Genomic DNA, 14,402 nt, shown 5'->3' with positions numbered 1-14,402 from the left:
ATTTTGGATTTGGATTATATTGTGGAATTGGAATTGGATTGGGATTTTGTATCTGATGATTATTTTGTCACGGCAGTGTTCATGTGATGGGACTTGACATTTATGATATTGATGAGTAGTGTGACCAATGATATCCTGATTGATCAGGATATGATATATACTGCTTATTCTAGTGGTATGGGACACTAGAATAAGTACTATGTGGATGACGGCAGGCATAACCAATGTGTCTAATTTTATGGATTTTTTTTCTTTTACTATTTGATACGGATTTCTAATCATTGTTTTTGACAAGTATTGTTTGCAGATTTTATCTTCGCAACTGAGGACAGTTGCTTTTCAACGGAGAGGTATGTTATAGGATTGATATTTAATTATCTATTGCAGGTGACATGTGGCAAAAACATCAGCAGCTAATGGACTATGCAGAAGGATATTACATTTTATATATATTTGATTATTCAAGTGCTCTTTTATGAGCTTTGGCCATTTATGACCGGCCAGCCAGTTTGTAACCAATTTGACCATTCAAAAAATCTATATAACAAATACGTGCAAGAGGGAAATGGTCACTCTTGCATGGGGGGAGATTGCACCCAATGCTTGTGTCTTCTTCTCTTCTCTCCTCCCTCCTCTCTCACCGTGCTCGCGTAGCACTCCGCTCTAGGAGGTGCGCCTGCACGTGTTCTTTCGCTCTCTCCCGCTCTCTATCTCTCTTTGTTCGTATTATGGATTTGTGCGAGTCGACAGGGCAGCCAGGCTTCCGACTGTAGAAGATCCTACGGCCTTGGGGCCATAGGGTTTCAATATTGAGCATAGAGGATTTCTTACTAGCATAGAGGCTACCTTGTGGCCCTAGGTCCATAGGGTGCAAACATAGAGAATAGAGGATTTTTTACTATCATAGAGGGTACCTTGTGGCCCTAGGTCCATAGGGTGAAAACATAGAGCATAGAGGATCATTTGTTACTAGCACATAGGGCACCCTATGGCCCAAACGCCATAGAGTGATAACACGTAGCATAAAGGGTTTCTTACTAGCATACGAGGCAGACCTTGTGGCCCTCGGGTCATAGGGTGCCAACATAAAGCATATATGGTTTCTTACTAGTGCTCATAGAGGGCATCTTGTGGCCCTATGACAACCCATGGCCTTAGGACCATAGGGTGACACATAAATAAAGTACCATATGGCTTTGAATCCATATATCTATTTATATGTTGAGACCTCCCAACAATCCTAACCCTATGGCCTTGAGGCCATAAAGAGACATATTTTGGATTATCTTAAAGTCATAGAGATATCTACAAAGAGAACAGTATGGCCTGAAGGCCATAAGAAACTTAGTCAAGTAAATCATCCAATGCAAGAAGATCATGGCAATAGAAAATGAGACTTCTGCTCTAGAACTTAAAGGCATAAATGTTTCTCCAAGTATACTTCTAGGCGCCACCATCATGGACAAAGAACTAATGTAGCTAGATAAAGATTAAAAATCTCTAGACAATAAGGAACATAAAAATAAATTCATTGTAGATGTGTTGTCAGTTAGTAAATTTTCTATTTGCGATTAGTTTTTTCTAAGAGTGTGACAAAAAAGAGTTATCAAAATGTAGATACTTTGGAATCTAAAATTAGGTGTTCTTTAAACTTGCAGTCCTTCAACAAGATATTGCGGCTGACAAAGTTTTACTCAAGATTGTTGGTATAGAGGATGCTAATGCCATTGACCCTACTGAGAAAGATTCTATCAATCTCCATGTCAACCAAATAGTTTCTGACGAAGATGACAAGAATCTACAAGTCTTTGAAGGTCGACTGCTACAACGACTGGAGATAAATTTAAAGAGTAATCCAATGGAAGAAGACAGTGAAAGTTCCAGAACATGTGCAAGGGAAGAAGAAGAATCCAATGAAAATATTCTAGTAGCCCAAGAGTTGGGAATTGGATTGCATGACATCATAATGGAAGTAGAAGGCAATGGAAGTTCTAGAACATGTGCAACGCAAGAAGGAGAATCCAACACAAATATTTTAGCGCGCACCCCAGGATTTGGAAATCGAAGTGCATGGTGAGTCAGACCTTTCATCCACCAACAAACCAATGCTGACTATAATAGTGAGCTTGTGTGGATTGTTCCTGAGGAGATGCTGGCAAAAGTCCAAGAAAATGAAGAGCTTAAAGTTTGGACATGAGCATATTGTTCTTCGTCCAGGATGCATTGAGTTTTTAAAGGCTCTATTTAGCAATTTCAATGTAGGGATATGGTCAGCTGCTAATGACATGCATGTTATGGACATCATCAAGATTTTAGAAAAAGAAGCGAAAGAAAAATTTCCATTCTTTATGATCTGGGGGCAAAGCCAATGTCAACCATGCGTAGAATCAAGGATCACTCGCTTAGATAATCTAGGAGTAGAAGCACTTTTCAAACCGTTGGCTATTGCATCATCAAAATTTGGGCTTGATGCAAGAAGATTGCTTCTTGTAGATGATGAACCATTAAAGGGATGTGTGAATCCTGCAGTGAATTGTATTTTTCCACCATCATTTAATGTTGATGATGAGGAGGATAATATCCTCCTTGGGGAGCTGCTACCATATATCAAAGCTCTCAATCATGTTAATGACATTCGCACAGTTACAGGGTCTCATTTATATGGACAAGCACCCATTGCTTAAGGTCATGAGCTTTATAACCGTATACACAAGGTTGTTGTAGAGTGGGAGGAGAGAAATCTAATTTTTCTAGAAAAAACCTACTCCATGGGAAGGCTACCAGAAGTTTCTCGTCCTCTTCACGATGAGAAAGTTACAACATCTAGCACTAGTGGAATGTCCACTCGAAGTCAAGACAAGAAACTTTCAGCACGTGATCGAGAAAAAGTAAGGGTCTTAAAGAATATCAAATCATTATCAACCTTGAAAGGTACAGAAGCAATCATGCTTGCCCAAAAATTGGGATACAAAGAGCCTGTGATCAAAGTACATGAAGCCAGGAATTATATAAAGCATCTAAAAATTCAGTATGATCTCAAATAGCCCTATATCAAGAAATGATGGAGCAATGTTTTGTAACATTTTGTCATTTACAAAGATCTTTATGTACTCAGAGACTTTGTTAGAGTGCTTAGGGTTTCAAGATATATGAAGATGTAAATGATGAATAGTTTTTTAAATTGTCTTTCAATACTATAAGTAACTTCTGAGTTTCATGTGCCAAATGCTCGTTTTTTAAAAAGCTTGTATGTTGTTTGCTTTGAAATTTGAGTTCATTGTGCCATCAAGGACAATATACATGCTCATAAGGTCAAATCTTGCTCTATAACCTTGGGGGAATTTCACTTTATGGTCTTAACACCCTATGAATCTAAGGCCATAGGGTCATAGTTTGGCATGTGTTCTTGCATAGGACTTACTAAGTGTAACCACAAATTAGCACCCTATGTCCCTAAGGTCTTCAACACACTTAAGATCTCTATATTAACTTTTCTTTTTTAATCATTTCAGAGCTTCTAAGAAAAAATGTTTTGCTATTAGATTATCACAAAATAGAGGAGCTCCCTTTCATATTACATCAAATATCACATTCAAACCAAGAGCAATGGTTTCATTATCTACCAACATCTTTCAAACAAGACAAAAGAACGCTTATCTTGGATTTAGAGGGTGTGCTTCTTGCAACATTTGAACTTCAATCAAGGCCAACTTGGACCAAGTACATGTGCATTGTAGAAGATAACAATGAGGTGTATGCGGTGCGTCCAGATGCAGAGTATTTCTTAAGATTTTGCTTTGAGTTCTTTGAGGTTTGGATTTGGAGCTGTCATCGTTTACAAAAAGCTCAACACATAATCAAGACCTGTTTTCCTACACAAAGTCACAAATTCAAGATGATTATGGATAACCGGTGCTGCCAAAATTCAACTTTCATGATCGGTTACAAAAGAGCCTATCACAAAAATCTTTCGACCATATGGAAGCTATTTGATTATTTAGATGGGGGCAACACTATAATATTTGATGATAGTCCATATCGAGTGATGTGGAATATGCAAGGAACTTATATGATTTTTCCAAAGTTTTGGAACCAACCTACTCAATTGCTTCAAAGTTTTTTAAAAGATGAAATTGTTCCATGGTTATGTGGATGGTTGTATGCTAAAGACAAGAGAGTATATACCATAAGAAATTTTGTAATGTTCCATCCTGATGATCCTGAGACTCACTATGTAATGCAATGTTATATGTCTCAAAGGACTCAAAATCTCAAGAGAAGGAGGCCATTTTAAGTGTACTAGTTAAGTATTCTAAATACCATCTACCAAGTATTTGGCAATGTGTACTTTTCAAATTTTAAACTTGATGGAATGTTGTGGGATATCTTGAAACATCTTTAAACTGTTTTTTTAATGAAGTGCATCCTATTGTCAGGAGACTTCTCTCATTCAAGTTCTTTGGTTTCATTGTTTGATGCTTCTATGGTATTGTTAACTTTTTCTTCTTATTAATTGTCTTTATTAAGTGATCCAAACAATCAGAATGTTCTTGACATTTGGTAGTGTTACAAAACGGTGTTTTTTGAACACCCTCAATCTTGGAGATATCATACTCTTTCTAGTTAGTACTTTATTGTACATGCGATAAAGACCATCATTTTTATGAAACTGTCAAGTTGGTGGTAATCTTTATGTTTATACTTTATACTATTTTGACATAATCAATGTATACAATTCGTATTATTCACATCAAATGGTGTTTTTAAACACCTCCTTTTTTTGAGACACCATCTCTAAAACCTTTGAGTGAAGTTTTAAAGCATGTACTTGATGTACAAAATCTTCATCTTAACATTGATTCTTTGGCACAAACTTATATTAGGAGTTTTTATATTGTAGTTTTATGTTAAGAAATAATTTGAAAGTTAGAATTATGATAGTTTATCTAAGTAAGAGCCTCATCTAACTTTGTATAGTTAAATAAAATACCAAATGGAATTATAGGTGCAATAGATGACATCTTATGGTCTTAGGGCCATAGGATACTCTATAGTATTGTTTAGATTTTTTAATTGTTTGTGAACATAGATCATAGAGGGTTTTTCTCACTACCATAGAGGATATCTTATGGCTTTGGGGCCACATGGTCTCAATGTTGAGCGTAGAGGATTTCTTACTAGCATAGAGGGTACCTTGTGGCCCTAGGTCCATAGGGTGCAAACACAGAGTATAGAGGAGTTCTTACTAGCATAGAGGGCACCCTATGGTCTAAGGACATATGGTGACAACATATAGAATAAAGGGTTTCTAACTAGCATACGAGGCACACCTTGTGCGCTTTGGGACATAGAGTGCCAACATAGAGCATAGAAGGGTTTTTTATTGGCATAAACAACATCTTGTGGCCCTAAGACAACCTACAGCCTTAGGGACATAGGGTGGCACATAAATAAAGTCCCATATGGCTTTGAAGGACTGGATCTCTTTATACGTTGGGACCAGCTAACAATCCTAACCCTATGGCCTTGAGGTCATAAAGAGACATATTAAAGTCATAGACATGTCTACAAACATCACCATATGGCCTTAAGGCCATAGGTGCAATAGATGGCATCTCATGGTCTTATAGCCATATGATACTATATAGTATTGTTTTGACGTTTTAAGTGTGAAATATTAGTTGAATGTTGTTTAAAGTATCGTGTATTTAAAAGTTGATAGCATGCTACAAAACCATGACCAAGTATTTTGTTATACATGGATTAAAGTCACCAAATTATGACAAGAGTGTTTAATAGTATTTGTCTTTACATATTATCTTTTTTAATTGCTGTAATCAATCTATATGCTGCTTTAAAATCATATCAATATATTGGTTTTTTTGACACCTCATTTTTTGAGAAGCTACTTCTAGAAGCATTTGTTGAATTTTGAAAAGCACTGATGTCATACAAATCCTCTTTCCAAAAACTATATTGGAGGTTTATTCTTAAATTTTATAGTAGAGAAATTAAAATAGACTCATACAATCATGATAATTTATTTAAATTAAAGGCAACTAAAGCTTAAAAATCATTAAATAACACAATCCTAGCATACACATTTAGAATTTGGGAAACGGGATTTTTTCAAATTATCTAAAATGGTGTTAGATTGCAAGTCAAAATATTGGACAATAAAGAGATAATAAATACATTAATAAATATATAGAGAGATATAGTAGTAATACCTCCCTCTATCACCCAAGTGCAAGGTAGATTGGTTATGCCATTTCCCTCTTGAATAATAGGTCTTGAGTTCAACTCCTCGTCGGCTAGATTTTTAAGGTCTCTTGGGATAGTTTCCTACGACGTTAAAACTCTCTTCTTCTTCTTCTTCTTCTCTCTCTCTCTCTCTCTCACACACACACACACACACACTCTCTCTCTCTCTCTCTCTCTCTCTCTCTAAAAACACACACACACACACACACACACACACACACACACACACAAAACACATATTGGAAGGCATGGTTGGGAGGATTTGCTCTTGATAAATACACAAGGCACATTTCAATGAACTACACATGTTCCTAGAGATAAAGTTGACCTTGGCCACAACTTACACCTCTCTCGCTATTGCTCAGATCCTTACAAATGGCATGAAAGGATCGTTGGGGCATCGTCGCAGGAGGCGGTGCGAGGGATACCCCTTGTCAAGGTTGGAGAATCTCATTGGTTGAGACAAGCTTTATTATGAAAAAAAGCTATTTCTTTTTTGAAGAGTATGTGCCAACGTTCTTCAAAAAAGAAAGTACATAGGGAATCTTCAACGGGTGCCGATTCTGGAGCTGCAAAAAAGGAAAGGACCTTTGTTGAATGAGCACCTGCGTGACAGTGACGCCACCGACACGACTGAGCGCAAGGCAAGGTTGAGCACCTGCATGGCAGCAATGACACCGGCATGACTCAATGCAAGGCAAGGTTTTTGACATGATTGAACGTAGGGCAGGGCTGTGCAAAGTAGCGCAGGCCACGACACGAGTTTTTTTCTAAAAGGAGGAGGTGCCGGTCATCATAGACGGAAAGCCGATCGAGTTGGGTTGGTTAGCTCAACAAGGTCAGGCTGCTGATGCGCGAAAAGTTCAAAGCCTATTCATGGCTGGTTATTTTGCTCGCCATTGCAGACGAGGCACAATGGTTGGGAGGACTCTATGTGAAGTAATATGCTGGAGGAATCTACATGAATTTGAATAGAATAAGTAGTCTCCAGGAAACCAGGAGTTTTGTAAAAGCACTCTCTCAGGTGTTTTTTGAGTGGATATATAGTGCACGACAAGACACTGACCTACCAATACGCACATGAGTCTCAAGAGGAGTTGTTTGTTATTAACGACGGCATCGAAAATTGTCGCATGCTTTGGTACTTGATTTTCAAACGTAATCCGAGGCGTCTCGCTGATCGCGGCGATGGCGACTTCCACACTTCTGCAGGTCACCTGCGCCTCCTTGCTTGCAATGGCCCTGTGAAGATACTGTTTGTGTGTGTGTGTGTGTGAGAGAGAGAGAGAGAGAGAGAGAGAGAGAGAGAAAGAGAGAGAAGAGTTGTTGATCTTGCTTTTTGTCGCTGAGCACTTTGCTTTCATGGCGAGCACTGAACCATCCGCTTACAATTGTGCTTTGTGTTCATATCGCCGCTTGTAATGCTTCCGCTTCCGCAAGAAATTAGTGACATTATGCCTCTTCTGTTTCCCAAGTTATCGCTGTAGATGGCGCATATAAGAAGCTCTGATAGGAACCGATTGTTAGTTTTCTGTAATATATTTTGTGCCTTGTTGAGGAGAAGAAACACTGCGTTTGGTTACTGGCCTGGGTAGCTGCAATGCTCATGCCAAGAGCCTGTGTTGCCAGCAGGCCTTTTAGAATTTGGAATTAGATGCAAGTATGCTGCTCCTTTGCGCATGAATGGAATGGGAATAATAAAGATGGATGCTTGGAGCTTTGAACTTTTTTTTGTGTATTCTAGTATAAATTGCCGGTGGGGACCTATAATAAGCAGTTAAGAGAGGCGCAAGAAACACATGTAACCGCACAGTACAGGATCTCAAAAAGAAAAAGCCAAACGCATGCTTTCATGCTTTACACCCCAAAAGAGTATGCAGCTTAGAGAATGTTCAGAGTATTGCAGTTTATTTGTTTATTCATCACGCATGAGCCGGCCCCTTGGCATTGTGGCAACCTGCTTTTGGGGACAAGTATCCTACTTAAACCTCTCTTTATATTCCCCGGGACTTTCGTCCATTTTAAGGTATAATTAGCTTTGCGAGGTGGCTCTCATCATGCACAGTACTGACGCACCAAGCTCTTCTGTATCGAACTCCCAAACCCAAACCACAGTAGACATGGTGCTCCATCAGGTTACTTTGCCCAAAACTAATTTAAAAGAGCCCCTACAAAATAAATCTCTCTCTACAAAATCTTCAGACTTAGCCGGAAAATTCTGACTTCTTTTGTGTTTTTTCAGCACAAGGGGGCCAACCATCTGCTGATCAAAGAGGGCAGCAAGTTTTCATATGTGCTAATTCCTTCTTATCTGGCATCACAAAATAAAGAGCCCAGTCTTTGCTTCACTGATCATGGGAATGGCAAGTGGGATCCAAGAGCTCAGCAATGTTGCCTTCGCGAGGATGGCCATGTTCATGCACACGTCCATCATGTAGATGATTCTATTGAAGATGTTCTTTTGGAGCAGGTCTTGTCTCATTTGGCTCTTCTTCTCTCTGTATAAAACAGTCCTTACTACATTCTTTGCTTAGCTAACTTGTGATTGGCGGTGGTTCAGTGCATGGATGAAGCAGGCTGTACTCTTCCTTTGCTGTGGGACTTTTCAAACTCCTGCATGGATGACGGCCATTCCGCTGACAAACATACACATAAAGGACATTATATAGACAATCATGTGCATCAAGAGGGGTGTGGCCATGAGCAAATTACGCACGGAGATCACTTTGATTGGCTGGTGCCAATGAGTGATGGATCTTACGTGCTTAGCCATGATGATGGAGCATCCCAGCATGGTAGACTGGTGAAGGTTGGGGAGTCACAAGGAAGGCTTAGGAAGCATTCAAAATGCTTGTTTGATCTGTTTAAGTATGAAGGCCCACATACACCTGGTTGTAAGGATTGGGGCCCTGTAACTGGTCGGAAATTGTGCTCTAGTACTTCTGTTGGCTATCAGCAGGCACTCTGTGGCAGTGGTTGCACGAGAGAGCATGAGATGGATGATGTGCAATCATTGTTAAACGAAGAGGTCAACATAGACATAGCTAGTGATAGCCAACCACTTGAGCTACAGAAAACCATGCTAGATGTCCTTGGAATTTGCTGTCCTGCAGAGGTCCCACTTATAAAGAAAATACTTGAACCTGTTCCTGGAGTTCGGGAAGTATCTGTCAATGTTGCGTCCAAGATAGTGACAGTGCATCATGATTCAGTAGCAGCTTCACCTGCAAAATTAGGTGATTTTTCTTTTTATTAAATTCAATCTCTTCTCTATGCTTTTAAAATGGACTTTGAAAAACATCTCTCTTTGCAAATCTAGTGCGGCTGCTGAATGATGCCCAGCTGGAAGCTAGCATTCACATTAGAGGAGAGTGGAAAGCAGCACACAAGTGGCCAACTCCCTATACAATCTTATCAGGGCTCTTGGTGATTATTTCAATGTTCCACTATGTCTTTGGTCCCCTGAAATGGGTGGCCCTAGGGGCAGTAGCAGTGGGTTTAAAACCAATTCTGGTTAAAAGTTTTGTATCATTGAGGCGTTTTGTATTAGATATCAACATTTTGATGCTTATAGCAGGTATGTAGCATAATCTCCTGTTTTCTCTTTTCACACAACGCGAACACCATGATTATGTGGTGTCGTCAAATTCTTTGAACAGTTGCTGGCTCTATTGGTCTTGGAGACTATGTTGAAGCAGGCTTCATAGTGTTTCTTTTCACCCTGGCTGATTGGCTAGAATCAAGGTCCACTGACAAGGTTTGTAGATCTCTTCATGTTGATGCCAATGTTCTCTCTAATTCACCTACGTCTTAACTTACACCTTGTGCATGCAGGCCCGTATGGCTATATCCTCTGTGGCAAATCTGGCTCCCCAACATGCAGTTCTTGCAGATACTGGATTGAAAATTTCTGTGGCAGAAGTTAAGGTCGGGACTAAGCTGTCTGTCAAAGCTGGAGAATCAATACCTATAGATGGCATTGTCGTTTCTGGCAGGAGTTCTGTTGATGAGAGCAGTTTGACAGGCGAATCTTTTCCCGTAGAGAAGGAGGTTGGAGGAAGTGTTTGGGCAGGCACAATCAATTTGACTGGTAGAGTGATCACACAACTAAATCTCTGCTAATGTCCGTTGCTATTCATAACAAGGAGGATCTCATGCCTGATTGGCTGCTATGTTACCAGGATATCTGTGCATTGAGACATCTGCCTTGGCAGAAGAATCCGCAGTAGCAAGGATGGTGAGGCTTGTTGAAGATGCGCAGACTCAACGGTCTCACATGGATCAGCTCGTGGAAACCTTTGCCAAATATTACACGCCCAGTAAGTGGAGCAGGATAGTGTTTGATTATTTGAGGATGAGCTGATAGTAATTTTCTTCTAAAGCGGAATCCTTGCACATGTGCAGCTATAGTTGCTATTGCCTTTGGAATCGCCGTTATCCCTGTGATCATGCATTCCCATCACGTTAGACATTGGTTGTATTTGGCACTTGTTCTCCTGGTGGTGGCTTGTCCTTGTGCCTTGGTTATCTCCACACCGGTCACCACTACTTGTGCGATCGCTCAAGCTGCTCGAACAGGCCTCCTTGTGAAGGGTGGAAAGTACCTGGAGGCACTGGGCAGAATTAAGGTTGTTGCGATGGACAAGACAGGCACTCTAACTGAAGGTTGCTTTCAAGTGGTAGAAGTTCAGACTGTAAACAAGAACGCAGATTTACAGCAGCTGCTGCACTGGTACGGGTTTTTAAGTTTTCTCAATTTCACTAGCTCTAAACTGCGACTAGGTGAGAAGTAGCTTTGATTCTTTGTTTGAACTTCTGACCTCAACTAGGGTATCATGCATTGAGAGCAAAGCAAGCCACCCAATTGCTTCTGCTGTCGTTGAGTATGCAAAGTCACAAGGTGCTGAGCCTAATGGTGAGGTAGATGACTTTAGAATACTCGTCGGAGAGGGTATCAGTGGTTTTGTGGATGGCCATGAAATTGTCATCGGTAATGATCGACTTGCTGACCGGCTACATTGGAGAGAAGGTAAGGTTGATGTAACTCACTTCAAGCCTTGGCATTTTCTTTTCTATTTTTCATAGAAACTATTTAAGTTAAGCCAGGTCAAGCTTCTTGGGTGTTTGAAATTGGTGATGGCCATGTTTGCCATGTCCTGATGTATCTCCTTTGGAAACTTACAAACCACAGTTTGAGCAACAAACAATATGTACTAATATATACCATGCACTAGGATGTCTAAAAGCTAGCCTTACAAATCACAAAAGAAATTTGGGAACAAGCTTCTGCAAAACATGTTGCAACAACCATGCTGAATGACATAAAGTAGCTCTAGTGCTGTTGCACTTGATTTGTTGTAGCTTGTTGATTGTCAAGATGTCAGAGTCCAGCTATGTCCTGGCTTTTTATCTATTTATTTATTTTTGTTCATTGATATATAGAGGATAAAAGTGTCCAGGGCAATTAAAATGTAGTCTTATTACATGCAGGTGGGTTTTCTGAGTCTTCTCTGATAAAGCATTGGAAGAGTCAAGGACTTACCATCTGTTGGGTTGGTGTCGATGGAAAGCTTGAGTTAACTTTATGTGCTGGTGATCAGCTTAGAGGAGAAGCTCCAGAAGCTGTGAGAGAGATGAAGGTACATCCTTGATTTGCTTGAGTTTGACTAGAGATATACAACTAATACCTTTTGGTTATGTATCAGGATCTGGGTCTTCATTTAGCCATGCTTACTGGGGATAGTCTAGACACAGCCAATACTGTGAACAGAAATGTGAGTTTAAACCCCAACAGAATCTCTATTTTGCGTTTTGCATTCGAATGTTGTCAATCCAAAGCTAAATGATATACACAATTTTTGGTTACTATGTATTTGGAATTTTGTTGCAGCTTGGTCATATCGAAGTTCATGCTCGATTGTTTCCTGAAGACAAAGTTGAGGTGCTCAAGAAACTCAAAAAGGTCGGTGTAACTGGTATGGTTGGGGATGGCATCAATGATGCCCCTGCCTTGGCTGCTGCTGATGTGGGTATTGCAATGGGGGTTGCTGGTTCAGCGATTGCCATGGAAACAGCTGACATTGCTCTCATGAAAAATGATTTAAGGAAGCTGGCGACTGCCATAAAACTGGGTCGAAAGGCACGCAGGAAAATCTTACAGAATGTCATCATATCTTTTGCGACCAAAATCTTAGTCATTGTCCTCGCCGTAGTGGGATATGCATCTCTCTGGGGCGCAGTTCTTGCAGATGTGGGTACCTGCCTGATTGTTATCTTCAACAGTATGCTTATTCTTGAGAAAAGCAAAGATGGATCCTGTGTGGGATTCATGCATCGACATAAGCACACTCACAATGAGTGTCAAAAGAGTCTGAAGGGTAACAAGAGATGCACCAAGGGGGGTTCCTGCTGTGAGGTAGGCAGCACAGAGAGTTTGGCCACAGATGAAGGTCAGACCCAAAGCTGCTGTGCTTCAAAGTCCTGTTGTGTCAATCATGGTATCAGGCGGAGAGTGAATCACAAAGAGACGTGTACCAAGGATTGTGAAGGAGCTGATTGTGCTTCAGTGGTAGTCAATGTGTCAGAGGGACCAAGCTCTTTGACTGATACATCCGAGCAGCATGCAAGTTCATGCACAAACACAAAGAAAACCGGGTTTCTGGCAGGACTAATCGGTCATAGATCCCATCATTCCTGCTGTCTGGAGGAGAGCATAAAGGATTGTTGTAATAGCAGAAACTTGAGCAGCACAAAAGCTAATCACCACCATCACGAACATACATACTTGAGCCTCTCCAGATGCTTTGGACATAGTAATCATCACCAAGATAACTGCCACCAAGAACAGATACATTCGACATTAAGTAGAGGGTGTGAGAGAGGTATCGATCAACATGAGGATGCCCACAAGTCAACCAAGGCGCCACACTCAAAAATCGATGCAGCAAGCAAAGGCTCATGTGAGAATGACAAAAGACAGACCTCTGGCTGTTGTAATGGAGGAAGAACCTCATGTAGCTCTGAAGCTAAGGATGTCGGCTGCAAGAGTGGCTGTGAAGGTGGAAAGTCCCAGGCAGAAGAATTACAACTACCTCAAAATTGCCAGAGAATGGCAGTGCCAACTCAGCCAAAGTGCTGCCATGCCGAGAGCAAAGAGGCATGCTGTACAGATTTTAGCAAAGGAGAGAGTGGATCAGCAGCTATATTGTATCTGGATGAGAGGGAAAGTGGAAGTGGCTTGCAATGTAGGGATCCACATGGCTCATGCTGTGTTGTCGACAGCCAGGGCAAAGCTGAAGGCTGCAACAATGGTGTAATTCCCACCCAAAATGAGGGTAGTCAAGATGCTTTGCAAAACACTAAAAGTTACCATGTTGTTTCCTCCCAATCACATATTCGTGACAAATGCTGCTCTAATGCACACGCAGCACACTAAGTTGTATGATATCCAATCACAGTTTGTACTAGCTCTTTAGCTCACTTGTAATATTTATTCAATATAAAGATTTTGGCCTGTAATGGGTGAAGAACCACACCCTGCATTGTAAAATTGGGAGAAAGAGCAGCTACTGGATTGCATAACTAATTGAGAGTCTTCTTGCCATTTTCCCTTTTCTTTTGATGGCTTTGATGATGGGGGGCGTTGATTGTACCCCTTTTGTGGCTTGTGCTGATTAAATAATTTATGTTTGCTATCTTTTTTTGCATCCATTGGAAGAATTGAAATTTTAGATGCACAATTGTCTATAAAATGTAGTAGCATACAATGGTGCTCTAGCTTTTTTTGGGTGTGCAATTGGGTAATCCCAAAGCCCCTTCTCAAATTTGGAACTACCCTCGTCTCAAATTTTTCGAAACGTAGTTATCAATTTACCAATGTGGCATTTTTCTTCTCAGACACAATGAGAAGGATTTGAAACCGGCTCAAATAGATTAGTTTTAGAACGGAGTTCATAGTTTTAGAGTCTGTTCATTTTGGGCCTCTAATTGGACGTGCCCCCCTATCCCACCATTTAGAATTTCATGGTTTTACAAGATTTTCAATAAACAGCACTTAATGCTTCTCTTGTGGTGCCAACAGCCTATAAACACACTCGTCGAATGCTTTTCTTTGCTGAGTGTTGCATGCAACAATCCGT

At 40.4% G+C, this 14,402-nt stretch overlaps 1 protein-coding gene across 2 annotated transcripts; it reads left to right on the top strand.

The window, feature by feature from the left end:
* Positions 1 to 7,323: 7,323 nt before the first annotated feature.
* On the top strand, positions 7,324 to 13,869 carry LOC147459063 (cadmium/zinc-transporting ATPase HMA3-like). Of its 2 annotated transcripts, none has more exons than XM_086510421.1 (12): positions 7,324 to 7,476; positions 8,507 to 8,734; positions 8,825 to 9,500; positions 9,584 to 9,841; positions 9,924 to 10,021; positions 10,099 to 10,354; positions 10,446 to 10,583; positions 10,669 to 10,996; positions 11,094 to 11,293; positions 11,755 to 11,903; positions 11,970 to 12,038; positions 12,155 to 13,869. In XM_086510421.1, exons 1-12 carry the CDS (start codon positions 7,453 to 7,455, stop codon positions 13,697 to 13,699), a joined length of 3,969 nt encoding a protein of 1,322 aa, XP_086366547.1. In that variant the 5' UTR covers positions 7,324 to 7,452; the 3' UTR covers positions 13,700 to 13,869. The 2 variants fall into 2 exon arrangements, with proteins under 2 accessions (XP_086366547.1, XP_086366546.1); XM_086510420.1 differs by lacking the exon at positions 7,324 to 7,476 and adding an exon at positions 7,574 to 8,399.
* The last annotated feature ends 533 nt before the right edge of the window (positions 13,870 to 14,402 follow it).

This window comes from Adiantum capillus-veneris, chromosome 4 (assembly GCF_014529385.1).
Source record: "Adiantum capillus-veneris isolate H3 chromosome 4, ASM1452938v2, whole genome shotgun sequence".
NCBI lineage: Eukaryota > Viridiplantae > Streptophyta > Polypodiopsida > Polypodiales > Pteridaceae > Adiantum > Adiantum capillus-veneris.
Note: the sequence above shows the minus strand (reverse complement) of the source record. Positions and strands in the feature narration are given on the sequence as shown.

What these genes read in the sequence shown, in the direction of transcription:
- LOC147459063 (XM_086510420.1), top strand. Translation starts at nt 8,322, where the DNA reads ATGCACAGTACTGACGCACCAAGCTCTTCTGTATCGAACTCCCAAACC. An exon ending in TAGACATGGTGCTCCATCAG is followed by an intron (nt 8,400 to 8,506) that starts GTTACTTTGCCC and finishes GTGTTTTTTCAG; the next exon opens with CACAAGGGGGCCAACCATCT. An exon ending in CCGGCTACATTGGAGAGAAG is followed by an intron (nt 11,294 to 11,754) that starts GTAAGGTTGATG and finishes TATTACATGCAG; the next exon opens with GTGGGTTTTCTGAGTCTTCT.